General features: G+C 38.7%; 2 protein-coding genes across 5 annotated transcripts; one reads left to right on the top strand and one right to left on the bottom strand.

Annotated features, from left to right (window-relative positions):
- Nucleotides 1–4: 4 nt before the first annotated feature.
- Nucleotides 5–4,161, bottom strand: LOC149026961 (uncharacterized). Of its 3 annotated transcripts, none has more exons than XM_089157564.1 (3): nucleotides 3,104–4,161; nucleotides 1,133–1,316; nucleotides 5–826 (listed from the first exon to the last, which is right to left on the bottom strand). In XM_089157564.1, exons 1-2 carry the CDS (start codon nucleotides 3,959–3,961, stop codon nucleotides 1,179–1,181), a joined length of 996 nt encoding a protein of 331 aa, XP_089013690.1. In that variant the 5' UTR covers nucleotides 3,962–4,161; the 3' UTR covers nucleotides 5–826; nucleotides 1,133–1,178. The 3 variants fall into 3 exon arrangements, with proteins under 3 accessions (XP_089013690.1, XP_089013686.1, XP_089013689.1); XM_089157560.1 differs by having other exon boundaries at nucleotides 55–781; XM_089157563.1 differs by having other exon boundaries at nucleotides 55–781; nucleotides 1,148–1,316.
- A 4,630-nt stretch (nucleotides 4,162–8,791) lies between these two features.
- On the top strand, nucleotides 8,792–19,858 carry LOC149026960 (uncharacterized). Of its 2 annotated transcripts, none has more exons than XM_089157555.1 (12): nucleotides 8,792–9,050; nucleotides 12,898–12,963; nucleotides 14,137–14,225; nucleotides 14,312–14,358; nucleotides 14,445–14,525; nucleotides 14,612–14,774; nucleotides 14,867–15,107; nucleotides 15,187–15,252; nucleotides 16,598–16,711; nucleotides 18,107–18,173; nucleotides 18,267–18,304; nucleotides 19,411–19,858. In XM_089157555.1, the coding sequence occupies exons 1-12, from the start codon at nucleotides 8,851–8,853 to the stop codon at nucleotides 19,472–19,474; spliced, it is 1,236 nt and encodes a 411-aa protein (XP_089013681.1). In that variant the 5' UTR covers nucleotides 8,792–8,850; the 3' UTR covers nucleotides 19,475–19,858. The 2 variants fall into 2 exon arrangements, with proteins under 2 accessions (XP_089013681.1, XP_089013678.1); XM_089157552.1 differs by lacking the exon at nucleotides 19,411–19,858 and adding an exon at nucleotides 18,429–19,394.
- Nucleotides 19,859–19,984: the final 126 nt, after the last annotated feature.

The following is a 19,984-nucleotide window of genomic DNA, read 5'->3' as shown; positions in this document are numbered from 1 at the left end:
GGAACATCAGGTTTACCAAACCACTTGGGAGTGAGTTTGGGACCACTAGACCACCATCTCCGGTGGTTGGCCTCTTCAAAATTTGGTGATTGATGAATTATGAATGACGTAGCATCATAATATAATTAAACTTGGTCTCTTCTTGTAATTCGTATCTTGGATTGTGACACTAAACAAGAACATTGTTCTTTAAAACCCGTGTGCAACCCTTAAGGTGCCTCTGCCTTGTCATTGTAGTCACTGTCTCACTTGAAGCAACTCTTAAAAAACATTTTGTCTTTATTGATATTTTCAGAGAAGCGTTTCTTTACCCCTGGTGCATATAACAATCCATCCATCGAGCTTCACAGGAAGGAATTCAGTATCAGACACTATTTGTAAATGAACAGGGAAGTAATTCGTTTGAAAGCAAAATATATTTCACAGGAATTTGCAAATATATCCCTCAACAAAAACCAGCAGTATCAATATATTCCTCAACAGAATCCTTTGAATGTCAAAATACCTAATTTAGTCATATATATCAATCCCTGAGCTCAAAATATTCATGGACAAAAAACACCTCAACTGCTACTTGCGTTTTTCCATCAATATATACCGATGGAAGGTGGGTACAAATATGCAACTGTCATCCAAGCATTGCACAAGGCAAGATAAATTGTATATGAGACACACATACGCATCGAAACCAGGACATCACGCTGTGAAACCTCAAGTGTTCGCAAGAATCAGAGGGATGATAGAACAGTGTGTAAGATATCGTTCCCACCACTCTTTGAGTCTGCACGAATAAAACAGGACATGAAGATGAATTTTGCACAGAAACCTGCAAATCATATGAGCTATTCTTTGAATTTTTTTCCATTTTAAAATATTCAGTATATTTTCTTCTAACGTTAGCAAACCAGAAAGAATTATTTGTGTTGGCAGAACTGACTGAAACATACTTTCCACAGCCTGTCAGCATATCAAGTCCAACTCATATAAAACCAGTTATAGAGAAGTGATTGCAGTGTTGTTAACTAACAAACAAGTCATTAAACAACCAGAACAAAAATCTCTAAAACGGAGTTACTAGAACCAAGAACCTTACACAAAGGGAACAAGTGAGTAATAAACTCCAGAAACTGACCTTTTAGGACCTTACCTATCCTTCATTTATTGCCAAAAGAAAGGTTTCATCTCAAACTCATAACAGGCCAAGGAGTCACTCCAGCTGCTGCTGGCAGTGAAGGTCGTAGTGTCACTGGAACACGACGAACAACTGAGAATGCTTCATTAAGACGTGCAGCACGAACCATGGACTGAGACACCTTCTGCAAATTAAGAACCATCAGAAAAGAAGACATAATCATAAATGCATCACTTCCACCTGCCACAGACTCTTTAACCAATAAGAAAGAAGCACAACGGATAAATGAAGCGACATGAAGCATTATATCATATAAATGATGAACTGCACAGATCTAGAGGACTCAGAAGTGATGAAAAAATTGTGAACCCAAGAAAGACAAAGCACAAGAGCAGAACACAGAAAGGCGACCTGAAACACAAAGCCAAAATACCCACTTCAACATGCACAACATCAAAAGAGTCCTTCCAATTAATTTTAGGGAAATCAGCATTATTCTTCAACATAAAAAAGTTAACTACAAGACAAGTAGGCTTGACTTTGTTTTACATTTAACTGGTGTGGTAAACCTACTTATCCCAACTAAATGGAGCATGCCACATGGATCCTTGCCCTCCAATCAGCTCTAAAAATCATACTCAATACAAGGACTAACTTATGCATGTCATTTCTCACCACCTCCCCTAAGGTTATTTTGGCTTTCCCCCCGCCTATTTTAGTTCCTTGAATATGGTCTAACAGGGGGTTGAAAAACCACCACTCCATGCTAGGAAAACTAAAGACCTCCATTGATCATTGTCATGCCACCTCAAAGTTTTTATAACTAATCATATATCAAAGCTACTCCCAAACTAGATCTAACATGATCAGCCCTACCTTCATATTTCTTAGTTTTGCAACTCATCCATCTCTGCTACACAGAATATATCTATATAATGCTTTTAGCTGCCCAACATACTGAACCACACATGATAGCTGGCTGTACGGCTGTCATATAAAAATTTCTTGCAAGTTTTAAAGCAAAACTTATAGCTTTTTACATGTTTCCTCGATTTGATCTTTCCTCAATTTCTCCATTAGGATTATGACAGCAAGTTCAAGTTCAGACTTGGAAATGGATTTGAGAAACTGAGAATCCACCTCAATAGCTGTTAAATTCATTGACTTCTCCATCAATGACCTTACATTCCCAAAAGCCACTTCTCTCTTATGTTCAGATCAACAGAGTGAAACGAAACTGATCCCACCCGGGGGGAGAAGAAGCAGCTCCTGAACCAGTCAAGGTGGAAAACACCCTGAAATCTGTATTAGATAAGAAGGAATGATGAGTTAAAGAAACACCCTGGAAGTGATTTTTCTTCAATTTCCCCACTAGGATTGTGATAGTGAGCTTAAGTTCAGAGTCCTAAATGGATTTGAGAAATTGAGTGCATTCTGACTTCTCCATCAATGACCTCACCATCCCAAAAGCCACTTCTCTCCTATGATCAGATCAAGAGAGTTAGATAAAAGTTCCTTCAGAAAACCCTCCTGGACGACTGAGTGGTGGGTACTGATACGTCAGAACATAAAATTGAGTTCATTTTGTTTTATGGAACTCTTATTCATCTGAATCAGAATACTCATATGACTTTCCTTGGAACAAAACTAGCGAACGGAATATGAAACAATTTCCGCAGATAAATAAAAAACAAAATTCAAGTAACAAAACATTCATATTTTCAATAAATAAATAACCAATATCAAAAAGCGGAACATGAAACACTCTCTACTAAGTGACATAAACAAAATTGACATTGAACAGAAAGCAAAGCTCCAAATTATCAATAAACAAATAACTAATAATCACCACATTCCAAGCATATGCAGAAGAGGGGAGCAATAATCAGGCATCAATAAAATAAAACGATAACAGATCATTAAATTCAATATAAAAGAAGGAAAAAGGCTAGATCTTTAGGAATTACTAACCTTATCCTCCACGGTGACCTTAAGGGGCAAAGCCCGATTCTTTCGCTTCATCTTATACAATCTCCTAGCTAGAATAACAACGCCCATCATTGTAGCAGCTAAAGAGAGCGACACAACAGGACTAACCCTGAAAACACAGAATTTCAGAAGGTCAAAAGGAAGATTCCACCAAACAATCTTCCTCTTCCCTTCCTCTCTCGCTCTCGCCTCTTCGTCCGAAACTGCTCCCACTCCTACAATTTCACCTCCCTCAGCTGCAACCTCCATGATCGCACCTGAATTCGTGTCACTTGGCCCCTCTGATTCAAACTTCGGCTCATGATCACCAGAGACTGAGCCCGAATCTCCCTCAGCGTTCTCAACCTTCAGGTGGGAGAATCCATCTCCGCGAGAATCGGAACGCATATCGTTCAAATCCGTACTCTTAGGTTCAATTCCTTGAGTCTCCCCAGATTCTTCAAATCCCGCTTCATCCCTCGTATCACCACAACCCGAATCGTTCTTCCGGGAAACCGATCGTTCACTGCTCGAGTCAGACCAAAACTCCCCAGAGTTCTTACGAGCAATCACCGTTCCTTCAAAACCCACTTCTCTAGCGGCATCATCTCCGTGCCTAGGCTCCGAACCAGGATCGACCCAGCTCGGATTATCAGAATCGACAGAAACCTCCTCACTGAGATCATGTTCGGCGATCGTTCTGGCGTGTCTCTTCTCAGAATCCACAGAAAAGTAATCAGGCCGGATAACACCTTCCGATTGGCCGTCGATTTCAACGAACTCTCTCTGGTTCTCAAAGGGAATTGGTGACTGGACAACACCCAGCAGCTCCCAGTCCTCAAACTCGCCAAGTTCTTCCATGCCTGGTTATCGATGAAGCAACAGAGAGATCGAACAACAGAGACAAGCAAACAAATAATAGCAGGAGTAGATCAAAAACGCAGTGAAACAGATAAGCTCTTTCTCTTCTCTTCTTTGTGCTTTGGTGAAAGATAACCTATCCACAGCACACAGAGAAAACAACTGTCAGCGTCAGTGTTCACTTCAGCACTACACGTAAGTGATAAGAGTGGATCTTAGACTCATAGTTGGCGAAATCAACGAGATAAACCGCACAAGATGGGCCGTTGAGATGGGCGTTCCACGTCATAAGGGAATAATTGAAAAAACAAAATTATCTTAAAAATAAGAATAATTACTGATATCTCGTTGTACTATTGGTAAATTACTAATTTAATCTGTTCTTCATGAAATTATTATTATCTCAGACGAGAAGTGTTAAGAGATTATTGACTATTCACTGTTGGCGTGCAATACCCATCTTGCCCCTCGTCATGATTCAAAAGCCAAAAAATAATATTACTTTCATTAAAAAAAAGGAAAAACCTTAGCTTTCGGTTTTTTTTTTTCTTTTCTTCCTTTCTATGCCCAAGAATTTTGGTATTCCATCTTCGCCTCCAAAAATTTGCTATGAGGGTGACATATTGCTTAATAGAGTGATGCCTATAAAGAATTTCGATAAAGACCGCATACTAGCTGCCATCTTAGTGAGTAGGGTTATGTTTTGTAAACTTGTATCTTTGAACCCCAATCCTCCTTGGCTCTTAGGCGTGCATATTCTCTCACAATATACCAGTCTCTTTTGTTTTTATCACCAAACTCACCCAAAAAGAAGTTAATCATAACCGTTATATTTTTATCATGGATGGCTTTGGGAAGCTTAAAGTGTGAACAAGCATATTGGGAAAAGGTAAAAATCACAAATCATAAGTTAGGTGTTCTTACCCATATGAGACAATAGCTGACTTTCCATCATTAAAATTTTGTTATAACCCTCTCCATCACCTCCTTGAAAAGCACCTACCTATTTCTGAAGGGAGACCTAGGTATCTAATAGACCCAAGATATCTTTGGCACACATGAAAACCACCTCCAAAATTTCACATGAGTGTTGGGCTGAAAAATAAATTGAACTTCTTTAAATTGATAACTAGTCCACTGTTTTTGCAATAAACATCTAGACATGCCTTTAGATTGTACATTGCATCTAAATTAAGCTTTGAGAATATCAAGCAGTCATCCGTCAACAAAAGATGTGAAAGACTGGGTGCTCTATTCTTTACTTTGATTCCTTCCACCATTTGTGCCTCTTCCGCTACTTGGATAATGGCATAGCTGGAGAAAGTGGGTCCTTTACCGTATGCCTCTAGTAGGATTAATCTATGGATCAATATTTTCATTAACGGAAAATTTGTATGAAACTGAATTAACAGTACACAATACCACAGAGACCCATGTGGGAGAAGCCCATCTTCAACAATATATCCTTGAGGTAGTCCCATTCAACCCAGTCGTAAGCTTTCTTTGTATTTAATTTCAAGGCCAATTATTTTGTATCTTCTTTTTTTTTCTCTCTCTTTTTGATGTAATGGAATACCTCATGTGTAAGGAAGACATTATATGAAATGAGTCTAGTGGGTATGAAGGCCGATTGAAGTGGAGACACTACTTGGTCTATGAACTTCTAAACCCGGGTCGTAAATATTTTTTAAATGATTTTCATAGCAACCCCTCCAAGCTAATAGGCATGTATTGATCTGTTGATTCGTGGCTAAGCACTTTAGGTAAGAGACATAGAAAATGTTAAGTTCTTCATTTATCAAACCAATGTGAAAAAACCCCACCACAAAATTAACAAGATCCATATGAATAGTACTCTAAATAATCTAAAAGCAAAGACAAGGCAAATAGTCGATTCCTAGAGCTTTAATGGTCCCATTGAGAATAAAGTGGCTTTGATTTCTTATGAGCTTCCAAAATATCATCAGTGTCATTATGAGTAGTAGTCCATACCCAATTTATTGTTTTTGGTCTCATAATTTATTTTATTTATTTTTTGGTAAACATATTTTTAATTAGCAAAAGGGCAAGAAAAACCCAAGACATCCTGATTACAAGCTTCAAGAAGCCAAGGAACGGAATTAGACCAGACAGTCCTACTTGCCATGGACCGGTCTCAGAATTTTATTAGCATTTCTCCTGACTCCTTTGAATTCTACACACGCGGACCAATAAAGTGTTCAATTCCCCTCATTTGAGCTAGCCATTCCAGTGTTACATGAGCTACTGCCTCTCGTGAATATGAGTTATCATCAACCAATTGCAGCACCTCTAATTTCTCCATGAGCTTTATGATGTTGGTCTTGTGAGCTTGCACCAACTCATGTGAAAGGTTCACCAAAAAAAAAAAAAAAAACTCATGTGAAGGAGAACTTGTACATAACCTCTATGGGCTTGAGTAGCAACGTTCTTGATTTAGGCTACGATTGGTTGCTGAAATAAAAGTGGGTGGGAAAATTCTTGAAAAAAATAAAATTTTTCTTTTTTTTCTGGAAATCTTAAAAGTATATATTTTTTTTGTTGCTTGAGATGGGAAAGTTAGAGACAAGATTACTTAAATTAAGGAAACTTGTCTAATGAGGTGGCAACCCAACTTTTTCACCCCAAGCCTTTTTAAAATTTCACAAAATGTGTGTGTGGGACTTTATGGAAAAGTAAAATGTGGTACCCACAATTAGGGGTGTCAATTTTCAACTCGAACCGTTAAAACTGGACCGAACCGGCCCGAACCGATCCTTAATGGGTCATAATTGGGCTAAAGGTCCTCAGCCCGAACGGTTTCGGGCTGGCTGTGTGCGGCCCCCATCAGCCCGTTAGTCTTTTACATAAATAAAATTAAAATATTAAATGTAATTATTTTTATTTTTTGTATTTTTAAATGTAATTAATGATCAATGAATTTCAGTGTTTGAGACGTTGAGACTCGAGTTTGAGCAGATGAGAGTTGAGTATTAACACGTTTAAGTTTTAAGTTTTTAATTTTCAAATTTCATTTAGTTTTATTATTTTAAAATTTAAAAGTCTTAATTGATAACTCTTAACTCTTACAAATTCAATTTCATTTGGTGAAAATTGTGAGGTTGGTATACACATGATAGAAAAATCTAAATTCTTTATTTTTCGAGGGTGGAGGGTGGTTTGGATCAAGCTAATGCCATCACTTATCGTTGGATCTACTTGGAATCTTCATTTCTATCTTTTGTAGTTTTGTGTGTGATAAACTAGGATTTGGGGTTGAGGAAAAAGTAAAAATTAATTTCAATATTGATTTTTAATTTAGTCAAACCGTTAGCCAAACCAAATCCAAACCATTAGGCCAAACCGTTAGTCAACCCGAACCCAAACCACACCAAACTAAAATCGTACTGAAACCGTTATCTTTTAAATGGGCTGTTTTAGGCTGGGGGTTTTTCAGCCTGAAACCGTTAGACCTGGCCCAAAACCGCTCCAAACCGCACCGTTGACACCCCTATGAGGGTCAGTGGTCCCTGAGTATGTGTTGAAGAAGGCAAAACGAAACAAGGAATGTAAACTTACAGAGAGAGAAAAATAGAAGAAAGCCAATCTTCAAAAACTCATCTACGACAATCTTGGAAAAAGAGGGCTTATGCTTTGTGTAGTTTTGTATCAACGAAACTGCCCCTGAAATCAGCGAAGGTTCAGCGAAATTTGCCAAACTTTCGTACATTGGTTGTGACAAGATTTTGAAAATGGTACCACATTGACATATTTTGATAGGCAACTTGAATGACATGTTTTTTGAGATCTGTGTTGGAAGCGGAGGGCGCCCACCATTGGTCTCGATCTGTGGAGGCGGTGTGGGGGCATAGCCCCCTCGGTACGGCATGACCCCTCCTGATGGGTAGACTCGTTTTACCAAATTGGAGTATATGTATGTATGTTCGCCTACCACATTATTGAGCGATTTGAGATTTTTCGTTTAGAGTTTTGGGTGAGAGTTCTTATAACTACGCCGTTCTTGGTGATTGATTGTGAGATCTCATTCTATTATTTTTCTACAAAGTGAAAATCTCTTCCTCTTCGCCCGTTGACATACGACACTGTATTGGTGTGTATCATTTTAAATATCTACACGTTTTTTCTGTTTTCTTTTTAGTTTACTATTTTGTGGTGTTTGTTCTAACAATATATATTTTTTTTTGGGGGGGGGGGGGGGGGGGTTTGGATTTCGACATTGTATAACTCAAATTTTGTTTGGTTCTATAGATCATTGAGGAATGAAAAGTCTTTCACAAAAAAAAAAAATAAATAAATAAATCCCACCCCATTGACTATCATGTCCTAAAGGGGGGAATTTTTTTGCGTCAATTACTCTATAAAATGAATGCCGCCCTTGAGTAATTCAATTTATCAAGCAAACCCCTTATAAGTTAAAAATATATAAAAAAATTATAAAATCTTAATTAAGTGCTGATGTAAATAAATTAAATATTTCAAAACGACAAAAAAACCAACATTTGACTCATAAAATCTTATTCTCCTAATCATAAATCTTCACAAAATTTGAGAAATATACCGTCATGAATTGTGGCTTTAAATTTAGGATGTGAGGGTAATATTGGAAGTGGATAAAAAAAAAAATTTCTCAGAGGATTGCACTCATATTAGGGGATAACCTAGGGATGGTGCTGAGAATTCCCTTTCCATAATAGTGATAAAAGAAAAAAAAAAAAAAAAAAAAGAGATAAGAAAATTTGGCCGAAGAAAAAGATAAGAAAAAATAATACTAATAGGAAAAAAATGCTGACGATCCATTGCTTCGAACCGGAAAACGGTAAAACCCTTGTCTAGGGTTTTCGAGTCGACAGTGTTTCTGGTCTCTTCAAGCAATGGCGAAAACTGGTCGTGGTCGTCCGGCCACTCCTTCGGGCTCGGACTCGGGTTCGTCGTCTCCGTCCCGCTCTCGATCCACCTCTGGTTCAGATTCACGTTCTCGTTCTCGTTCGAGGTCTCGCTCCATGCGTTCCTCATCGTCTCCTTCTAGGAGTGTCAGTTCTCGCAGCATATCCCCTCCGCCGCAGAGAAGAAGGTTGGTCCCTCATTCTCCATCGCCTGTTTCTCTTTCTATTGCAGCATTCTCTGTTTTCCATTGATTCCTTCATTCTGTGTTTGTGCTCCGTTGTGCTCAGATTGTAAAGTAAGAATGTTAGGTTGGTCCATATTTCTCGTTTTTGTTGGCTTTGTCCTGTTGCTACTGCTGCAGGACGAGTAACATTTATTTAGTCAGTTTAATATGTTATTGAAGCTGGGAGACGCAGCTTATCTGCGCAGTGACTATCTTCGCCGGTGCTGCAAGCGGAAGAGAGTTCGTACCTGATGTATATTTGGGAGGTTGGGCTTCTGTATTAGAATCATCCATAGGGTAGATTAACTTTGTAGAAGAAGGGTTTTCCATTTTTTTTGGGGGCGGAGCAGGATATAACATTGGGAGGAGCCAAGTATTGATGTTTTTGCACAGAACACAATGAATTTTCTACCCGTTATGTTTATTGTTAAAATTTTTCTCCAATCAGGGGCCCAATTACTGATATTTCTCCTCAATGTAGGTCCGCCCATGGTCAATATCATCGTACCTTGAACATTTGCTTACATCACCTTAGGAAGAGGTTTGGAGTCCCAGCAAGGATTTTAGAAGCTCATAAGAATGGGAACCACTCTTAGACCAGTATCTGTATGATAGTCGATTGAATCAAACTTAACCAAATTCAGGACAAAACTGGGAGAAAACAAGAATTATGTAACTCCCTGACCAGTGATCAGTCTCGGCTGAAAACCAGGTTGATTCTAAAGGTTTATCAGCCCTAACTATTTAATTTGAAATCCGTGGAAATCAAGATCAAGAAAGAAATGGAATCCATGCGGTTTGCATTTCAATTTTGAAGTTATGAACAAAAACCTTAATATGAAAATCCACATTGATGATCAGGTATCTGGAACTGGTTGAAGATGCTTTTAGCAGACTTTGGAATATAACCAAGTTCCCTTGATTTCCTGGGCTATCCTCTTCTCTTTTGCTTGCATCTTTCATCTTTCATTTTTCATTTCTCAGTTATCTTATTTCTTCATCTTACCCTATGTGAGGTCCTCCAGTTTTCTCCACTAAGTTTTGAAAGGACCTACATACCCAACCCCATTTAATTGAGATAGGGATGAATTGTTATTGTGGCAGACTTCAGGAATTCAGATTAGAAAATTAGAAGCAATAGAAAAGCAGACCTATGAATCTGATATGGTGTAGGATGAAGTGAGGAGCAGGTTTGAAGGAGGGTGTTACGTATATGTAAGTTGTTGAAATCCCTCAAGACTCCATAGAAGGATCCCTTAGTCCTAATCATTTCTATGGTTTTTTTTTTTTTGGGGGGGGGGGGGGAAGGAAGAAGAAAAGATAAGAAAAGAAAAACAGCAATTTTAAGCAGGACACTTCTCCAGCTAACAGGCATCTTATAACGATTTGTATCTAAATTTACAAAACCGTTACTTACCGTCACGGTATCGTACAGTTGTGTGGTGCCGTTAAACTCTATGGTATGGTTGCGGTTTAAAACAGTGTATGAACGGTATAAAATGGTACTAAAATGGGATAAATAGTTTTATGCATTACAGTTTAGGTGTATAGTGTGGTACCACACCCAAAACCATTACGGTATTGTGCCATAATATAACAGTTTATAAGAACCGTACAGCCCTGTTTTTGAAATGGTTTGGGATGTATGGTTTTATACGAGCGGTTTTGGCACCAAGTTGACACCCTTAATCAGAATACAAATGTTGTATGACTACACAAGAGGTCAATGACATTCTCTTCCCATCAATTAGAACTCTTTGGAATCATCCTACGATTCCATTTCATCAAATGGATGGACATGATTCATGTGGTCAGTCAGAAAGAAATTGTGTTATGGTGGTCCCAACTCCCAATACCTACTGCAAAGGATGGCCCAATGTTGGATGGAAGCTCCAGGCTTGCTACCCAGTAGCCTAGGTTGCTGCCCGGCAGCATAAGACCCTACTTGAGACACCAGTGGTAACCTTGTAATTAAAGGGATCCTACTCGTTACAGCAGTGGCATACTTGTAATTAACCCCACATTAGGATTTTTATCCTGTGCTTTAAATGTTGTTTGAGTCAGCCTAGGTTATGTCAGGTTTATTATGGATAGTGTACTAGATTAAATAGAGCTGATGGGAAGTCCTTATTAGGTTTGTAGTTAGTAACAAGCATCCTATTGAAATCTATACTATGTTCCTAGTATTCCCGCCTACGTCCATATCCTTTTACGCAAAATTGGACTTAATGACAATACCTAATGGTGTCTTGGTCCCAAACATAAGTCAACCTATGACTTTTTCCAAATTCCCATGGATACATGATAACAAAATCAGTGAACCTGTGTTTCTCCATGTGGAAAGCGATGTGGCAATTTTGGTTGTTGATATCTACAGCATGGTGCAGACTGAACCGTGTCAAATTTCAGGTGGAAATTTAAAATGCCTTTCCGCACGCTGACATTCCCACCCATTTATACGCATGCACCCCCATTGTGGTCCCTTGAACCAATTGGCAGTCTGAGATTTTATAAATTGCCTCTCTACCTTTTTTTTTTTTTGGGGGGGGGGGGGGGTGCCATTTGTGGATAACACGGATTGGTTTCGTATTTGACCTATGATAGGTGACCTTGAGGTCTCCCTGTTCACACATTTTTAGCTCTTAGCACTCCTGCTTGATGCAGATTCATCACCAAAAGGGTATTCTTTGGTTATGAATAAGTCTAGGGTAGTGTTATATAGATAATGGGTTTTCCATGTAATGGGCCATCAATTATGGATGATGAGGTTGCAGACTTGTTTCTTTACTTTATTTATCTTAATGTTAAAGTTGCCTCCGGGTTAGTTCAACCGAACTGGTTTGGTTGCGCAAGTAATTGTTATCAAACATTTTAGTGGGACTAGATTAGGACTCTAAAGTCCTCAGTTATATTTTGAGTAAGTTTCCTTTGTTATTTTGCTTTCCTAGTCAGTTTAGGTTACCTAATAGTTTTAGGATTGGGTTAGGACCTTCTTCTTAGTGGAGGAGTCTAATTTTGAGTCTTTAATTTAAGGTTGTTAGTTATAAGGGGGACAAACACTGGAAAATAACTTTGATAATGAAAAAGCTTTTTGCTGCCTCTTCCATTGAAGATTTGTCTTGTGTTTTGGTCAGGGCTGTAGGATTGGTGTATTATCCAATTGATGTCTCTCATTTGAAGCTTGGGTGGTTTGTTGGTGGGATTGTTGTTTGATCTAATTGCACCTTGTTGTTTGAAGCCCCATGAATCTTTTGAAGATTTCTTTTTATGTTCTTAATGCAAGTTCAATTTTTATTTGAGCTTCTCAATTCAAACGAGGAGATCTTTGATAACATTAAGTTTGTTCCACCCAACCCCAACCATTCTTCTTACTTTGTAACGATCTAACTGTAGAATTCCTTATCTCCGGACTTCAGCCGCAAACCCTGAAGTTATCACAAACTCTACTATCAAATTTTCATGTAACTTTTACTGACAGACTCTCCTAGTTAACTTGGCATAATTGATAACCCAACCATCCAACCCTAATCCTAATGCTAATTTGATAAAAATTACCTATTTTTGACCTAGTTGGACTAGCTTTTTCATAGTAGATCTGGTTATCAGCTTCTAGTTGGTCTACCACCAATCCAGGACTATATGACGGCTGAGCTGCCACATGGCAGTTGTAAAAGGTGTGGACTTGTTATTAGGTCTGTGCATGGTGAGATGCGACTCTCTATAAGTTATTCATTTCTAGTTGTCAAAATGCTAGTTATTGAGCCATATCTATGTGTCTCATGGAATGGTATGGTATTGTTTCTTTATACAGTCCCGTAGGAGCTGCCAGGCGTCGTCCATCTTCTCCACCAGCTAAACGGGCTTCACCTCCACCAAGGTAATGTTTAATGCACACTTTTTACTCTTGTGATGTATTGTAGTTGGAAAGTCTAAATTTGTTCAAAGAATTTAGTAACTTTGCAGTTTAGCTTCGTATTCTGTAGATGATAGAATTTTTGTTAGAATTCATCTGCATGTTTTATTCCTCCTGAATAGGTTATGTAACATGTGTAGTGGGCATAAATATTTTAGAGGGTATTTTGACCATAATTAACTTTTTGAAAGTCGTTTACTTCAACCAGTAATCAATTTTTTTTTTCCTTTTTATCTTTTTTTTTTTTGGGGGGGGGGGGACTAAATTGTGTTTCTTTTTGTGCAATGGGAATGGTAATTTGAAAAAGATATTAAGTTAACCCGCTGCTCATCAGCAGCTTAGTCACAGCATGAGTTGTGAGTTAAGATATGATGAGGACATTATATCATTGTTATATGCATCATATGGTTTGACTTTCTAAGCAAGCAATATTACGAAGACGTGATCCACCTTCTTGGAATGATCATTGAGTAATCAGCTAGGGCTGTTTTTGTGGTAAAATGTTCTGTTTCATAGTTTTCATCTTTAAACCCCTAGTTTAGGCAGTAAATTTGTTCTATCCAAATTTTATGAGGTAGGTGGTTGTATTTCGTAATGGATGTTGATAAACTCATGGATCAAAGAATGTTTTTATTATTAAAAAATTTAATGGTTGAGATTACTTGTCTTCTTCTGTAGTAGCATTTAATTCTTGGACCTATACTTGACCTGCCTCAGTAGTATACCTGTATATATGTAATCCAAATGCGATTCTGTGTTTCTTATTTAATCATCTGTTGGTGTATTTTGTGTGCTGAATTGCCAGCGGTTGAAGAAAAAGTATAGCTATGATTTTTTTGGTAGATCTGTCCACTCAGCAAATAAATGACAGTTCTATCTATCAATAAGTATGGTCTTGGACCATCGATAATGATTTTTCCTTAGAGTTCGATCACTTAATCAATCCACTTACTTCTATTATGTCAATCTTACTCACTGCATGTTGGAATTATGGTTCTACTAGCTGACATTAGCTTGGGACTGAAAGGAATCCTTCCCCTTGTACCCCTTTGATCCTAAACTCTAATTGAAGAGTCCTGGCTGCAATCTGTATTTGTTCCTTTCATGCATATGTTCTGATGGCACTAGTTATTTCAGGAAAGCATCTCCAGTTCTCGAGTCTGTAGTTCTGCATGTTGATAAGCTAACCAGGAACGTGAACGAAGGACATTTAAGAGAAATATTCAGTAAGGAAGAAGGCTATTTTGCAGGATTGTATTCTTACTCACTTTGCTTTCGGTTCCATGTAATTTGGTTTTCTTCTTCGTTGCAGGTAACTTCGGTGAAGTAGTAAATGTGGAACTGGTTATGGATCGTCTTGTAAGATAGCTGAGTTAATTTGATTGTGGTTGACATACTTGTTCATTTGATCCAGGTTTTTAATTTGGAAGTGGTAATTTTTCCAGGTGAATCTTCCTCGTGGATTTGGCTACGTGGAGTTCAAGACAAGGGCTGATGCTGAGAAAGCCCTACTTTACATGGATGGTGTATGGTTCAAGCACATAGGGTAGAAATGTTTTATATTTTTGGTGCCTACTTTCAGTACATTGATGTTCTTGCTGGCATGATGCAGGCCCAAATTGATGGGAATGTTGTTCAAGCAAGATTCACCTTACCTCCACGCCAGAAAGTGTTGTCCCCACCAAAGGCTATTCCTGCTACTCAGAAAAGAGAAGCTCCCCAAAAGGATACGGTTGGTGCTGATGTTGAAAAGGATGGGCAGCGCCAAAGAGAATGTAGGCTACATACTACAGTTTTAGATTTTTTAATGTACCATGCATTCTGTTATGTTTGTAAACAATGATTTCTTTTGGCTCAATTTTAACAGCTTCTCCCCGCCGTAAACCCCTCTCACCACCAAGGAGGAGATCCCCTGTAGCACATCGAAGAGGTGAATCACCTCGAAGGCGGCCAGAATCTCCTCCACGACGGCGTGTAGAGTCCCCTGTTCGTCGCCGAGGGGAATCTCCTTATCGCCGTGGTGAAACACCTCCCAGGAGGAGGCCAGCATCTCCAGTTAGAAGACGTTCTCCATCACCTCTTCCAAGGCGGCAGAGGTCCCCTGCACGGTTGGCTACACTTCACTTGAATAACTCTTTTCCTATTGAATAATTTATTGGCCATTGTGATGAATCTTGTCATTCACAGAACTTCGCCTCGAAGAATACGTGGTAGTCCAGTCCGCAAGCGTTCCCCTCTCCCATTGAGGCGACGGTAAGTTGCAATTAGACACCCAAACTCAAAGTTTTCTGTTCTATTAGTTGTACAAAGTGAGGATTGCAAGGTTATTACTGGGAAGGAAAATGTGATCTTACTGTGCCATTCTTTAGATAATTGAAAATCAGGGAAAAAAATGAAATTGATATCTTGAATGCTGTGGGCATGGTTATTTTATGAATGCAAATAATGTACAAGTTTCTAATTATCTGGGGTGTGGTTGGATTTCTGTATTTTGATTCATGGGTTACTGTTGTGGGCTTGTAGAACTCTATGGTGATTGTCTGAGGCTCTTGAGCATCAGGCATCTGTAGTGTGTGGGGGCACTGTGGTTAGGCATATACTAAGAGGTTAGATGAACCCTCGTTCTTTTTTACTAGATTTTTCTTTTGGGTTATTGATAAAGCTGCCCTCTTACTAGAAGATAATGTTATATCTGCTACTTGACAGATACAAATCTGATCTTCATTATCATCCTCCATACATTTTTATTGTGGATGGTGTTAAGTCTGCCAAGTACCATATCATATGTCGGCTAATATGTCTCAGTTCGGGTTGACGTCAATAAAATGTGGGTTGCCTTTTGGTATGAGTTGAAGAAAATCATCTAACTTAAAAAAAAAACAGACCATTCTTCCCAATTTCAACTAGTTATGGGATTTACGGCGGTGCTTAAATCAAAGATGAACATAGATTTGGACAACTAAGTGAAAAATTTCTGCACACATTCTTTCATGTGCTTGTGCCTCTTTTTGTGTGTGTGCTGTGTGCGCGCGCGTGTGTGTTGTGCTATGCCAATAGTTTAGATCTGTTGAAATTTTGGTCAGGCCAAAATGTTGCTATTGTGGTGCCTAGGCAATCCAAAGCAACTTGGAGAGGCACAAAATTCAAGGTGACAACCGTGAGGTGAGCAGGGCAGCCAAGGTGCTTGAGAACTGCTGCTGAAACTAGATGCTATGTTGTAACACAAAATACAGTATTTCAAAATTTTTGGTCATCTCATTTTGAAATTTCATGTACTTTAAAAATTTTGGTCTGACTGACATTGTGTTCTGATTGGAGATTGAATATTATGTTTATGCATCATGCGTGTGCGCATGTGTGTGAGAGAGAGATAGATAACACTTTTGTGTTTGGATGGATGCTTCTTATTCTTCCTATTCTAAGGGTTTTTGCTGTATTGCTTTGATACTTGGGTAATTTATTTATTTGTAGCAATTGTTATAATCTTCTCATGCACCCAATTTGGGTTGAGTTTGACTTACGTAAGTTGTGCAATTATTTTTCCTTATTATTTCCTCTTTTTTGGTGCTTGTGTACAAATAATTTGCCTTTTGTCCAGATCTCCTCCTAGACGAGCACGTAGTCCTCCTAGAAGGTCACCAATTCGTAGGCGCAGTCGCTCTCCTGTTCGTAGGCCTGCTCGATCACGTTCAAGATCAGTCTCTCCACGCAGGTAGCTATACCTTCTTGTGATGTAAATGCCTGTTCACATAACATTTCACAACCATAAAGATGAAACTCTGATTGAATCATGCATGATTTTTACTTGAGGTGAAAAGGTCATGCTCTCTGTTCCTACACCAACGAGCATGTGTATGTTGTAGTAAATTTATGATCAGTTTTAACTAATCTAGTCTGTGGAAATTGAAATGGATGCAGATTTGTGGTTGTGTGAGTTTGAGTTTCAGCTGAGATCCTGATTTCTTGAGATTTATTATTCTGTTAGTCCTTTCTTTCTCTCTTTCCCAGGTGGTCTGCTTTCCTTCTCATGTCTCATTGCGTCCCATATTACCTGCATTACCTAACGGGCTGCGAAAGTTTAAATCTTGGAATCGGTGTATGGAATAACGGGTGGTCATAGATCACCAGTGATTTTGTGAGCCAGTCTGGATTTCCAATGCCTCGGGAAACTGGTCGAGATAGATGGAAGCACCTTTTTCCCATTTTCCTTAACTTGTGGTCTTTGAACCAAGATTTATTGGAGATCAAACGTATTTCACTTCTGTGGCCAGAATTAGTTGCAGGTTTTAATGGTTTCCTCTTGAGTTTTTAGGGTTTTTGGACATTTGCTTGAGAACTCTTGGTTGCCACTCAAATTTCAAAGTCTCAGCTTGTTTGCGGCTTTAGTAAGGGTGATTTCTTCATCAGTAATCCTCTGTTGTTGCTGTTTGAGTTATCTGAAGGTTAAGGGTGAATTCTTTACCCCTAGAAGAATCTTATTATCTCAATGCTGGTGCACTGCTAAGTGAACCTAAAAGTTGCAACAGGCGGTTCACATACAGGGCGTTTAATAGGAGCACTTCAAGGTGCATTGGAACGTACATCAGACTTATGATAATAGTCCCCCCCCCCCCCCCCCCCATGATATCTTATTTCGTTTGCCTTTCCAAATGCACCCTCCTATTTAACCTTTTACCCTCCATTAGACTTATTTTGTGTTTATACCGACTTTACCCATTGCTTTAATTTATGTTCTCTTTTATAAGCTCTTCTTTTTTTATCCCTTAACGATATTCAAGATTCTTGTTTTTTTTTTGGGTTGAGTTGCACCCTTGAAAAAATTAGAATATCTGAGTCTTCTAGGATAGTATTTACCTCGGTGGGTCTATTGTGCACCCAAAGAAGATTTTTTGATCTAGGTTCACATCAAATGCTACGCATATGTAGTAACCTTGCATGAATATCTTGTACTACAATTATCCAAACAAAATCAATGAACAAAATATCACTTCTCGAATTATTTACTACGAGACCTCAATTCTCATTGTTGTTATTTACACTTTCCTAGATGAATTTACTCTATGATAGCATATATATTTCATGTGGAATTACCATTTGTTTGTGGCAGGGGCCGTGCACTGGCTCAAAGACGTGGAAGATCTTCATCCTATTCTGGATCACCCAGTCCTCGCAGGGTATCTATAGATCTTACTGCCATCTTTCTCAGTAGTGTTTTTGCAACTTTGTCTCTTTTTTCCAGTTCTAATAATGAACTTGTTACAACACAGGGAGCAAGGAAAATTTCAAGAAGTCGTAGCCCAAGAAGGTAGTACAGTATTCTCTTACATCTTGATGCTTTTCTTCCTACTAGGTGAAAGTAAGGTGGTAAATCCAAATCTATATTTAGTTTAATAATCAGATTATTCCAATTAATATCCAATTTCGGTTAGATATTTTGGGCAGGTTTCAGGCTTTTTGATCCCGCCCAATCAAATCCATGATAGGTTTGAATTTTCAGAGGCGGACTTTGAGATACAGTTGTCCAACATTAAAAATATATGTTTGAACTATTGGTGAAAGTTAAGAAAAGGTCAACGGCTGAGAAAGGGGATATGGTCCAACCATACAAGCGTTCATTTCCTCACTGTTGTCTTCTTCTGCCACTTAATTTGATAATCTGGTCTTGTAACTGTTGGATATGCTGCTGTCAAATTTTCTAGCCTTAGCCTAGAGCAAGCATTTTGCCCATTAGGTATGGGCCTTTTACCCTCTTTTCAACTTTCCCTGCCCTTTTTAAACAAATTTGAAAGCGCTTTCCTGACATCTGGCAATGTCTAATTAAAATTAGTTTGACACTACACTAGATGATATTGTGGATAAAACATATCCACAAAGTTTTGAGTTCCAGAAGAACTGAGAGAACTGGCGCTTTGTTCATCCTGTGCTGTGATTTGGGAAGAGTACTTCCTCCCCCCACTCTTTCTTCTTCTTCCTATGAAAACAAATCAAAACTAAAGTTCACACTCCTAACTGATTGGACTCCCATGGCGATTGTTGGATGCTGTAAGATGTACTTGGAAGTGTTTTGTAGAGGAATTTATCCGTATTGGCATATCCACTTTGACTTCTTCAGGTTGAGTTTCTGCATCTATGATCATCCTACCTCCTTTTACAGTGTAGTGGTGTACAAGCTATATTGTCAATTTGTTGGATCTTGTATATCTTATCTGTACTCAGATGTGTCACTTTAACCCAAAATTTCTGTGGGTAAAGATACTGAATTGGAATACAGCATTTGGGTGATAAACTGCTCTAGTGTAATATGGCTTGACAAGTGACAGATTGTGCAAAACCATTCTACTGGCTTGTTTCATAAAATAATATTTCTCTCCTTTGTAGCCTCATTTTTTGATCAAGATGGATTCTGTGCAGGCCTGGCCGTGGAAGAAGCAGTAGCAACAGCCGTAGCAGCAGTTCCCCACCTCCTAAACCATAACAAGTTACTTAACTGAACAATAGGTAGATTTCTGCCTCCCTCCCCGTCCTCCCCCTCCCTGTCCCCCTCATCAGCTTCCTCTTACCCTGGATCCCTGCCTCCCAAATCGTAGAAATTGAATTGTATGGACATTTTGATGTATGTTTGGAAAGGGAACCCTGAAAGATAAGACAGCAGTAAGATATCCGATGGTCAACAAAGGTGGTGGTTTTCTGCAATTGAAATCACGGCCTGCCTTGCATGAGAAATTTGCTTTCCAACATTGGGTCTTTCCAATTGTCTTGCACTTGGATTTTATTGGTCAGCTTGTATTGTATGCATTGTATTTGATTAGACTTGTATTTGGAGCTTGAAATGACTGGGTTAATTTTCTGAGCTTCTAGTGTTTTTGCTTGTGTTTTGTTACTTTGAATTCCTCTCCGTTCTCATTCATTGTATATGGAGGAATTTCTCTTTCTTCGCTAGTATGTTCTGGCACTCTCCTGATAGATGAGAGAAATCACCGATCAA

This window comes from Hakea prostrata, chromosome 1, assembly GCF_041222555.1.
Source record: "Hakea prostrata isolate BN-2017 chromosome 1, UWA_Hpros_2, whole genome shotgun sequence".
NCBI classification, from domain to species: Eukaryota; Viridiplantae; Streptophyta; class Magnoliopsida; order Proteales; family Proteaceae; genus Hakea; species Hakea prostrata.
This window is presented reverse-complemented; position numbering and strand designations above follow the sequence as displayed.

What these genes read in the sequence shown, in the direction of transcription:
- LOC149026961 (XM_089157564.1), bottom strand. Translation starts at nt 3,961, where the DNA reads ATGGAAGAACTTGGCGAGTTTGAGGACTGGGAGCTGCTGGGTGTTGTC. An exon ending in AGGTCACCGTGGAGGATAAG is followed by an intron (nt 1,317 to 3,103) that starts GTTAGTAATTCC and finishes CTTAATTTGCAG; the next exon opens with AAGGTGTCTCAGTCCATGGT.
- LOC149026960 (XM_089157552.1), top strand. Translation starts at nt 8,851, where the DNA reads ATGGCGAAAACTGGTCGTGGTCGTCCGGCCACTCCTTCGGGCTCGGAC. An exon ending in CCCTACTTTACATGGATGGT is followed by an intron (nt 14,526 to 14,611) that starts GTATGGTTCAAG and finishes GGCATGATGCAG; the next exon opens with GCCCAAATTGATGGGAATGT. An exon ending in AGAAGTCGTAGCCCAAGAAG is followed by an intron (nt 18,305 to 18,428) that starts GTAGTACAGTAT and finishes AATTTCGGTTAG; the next exon opens with ATATTTTGGGCAGGTTTCAG.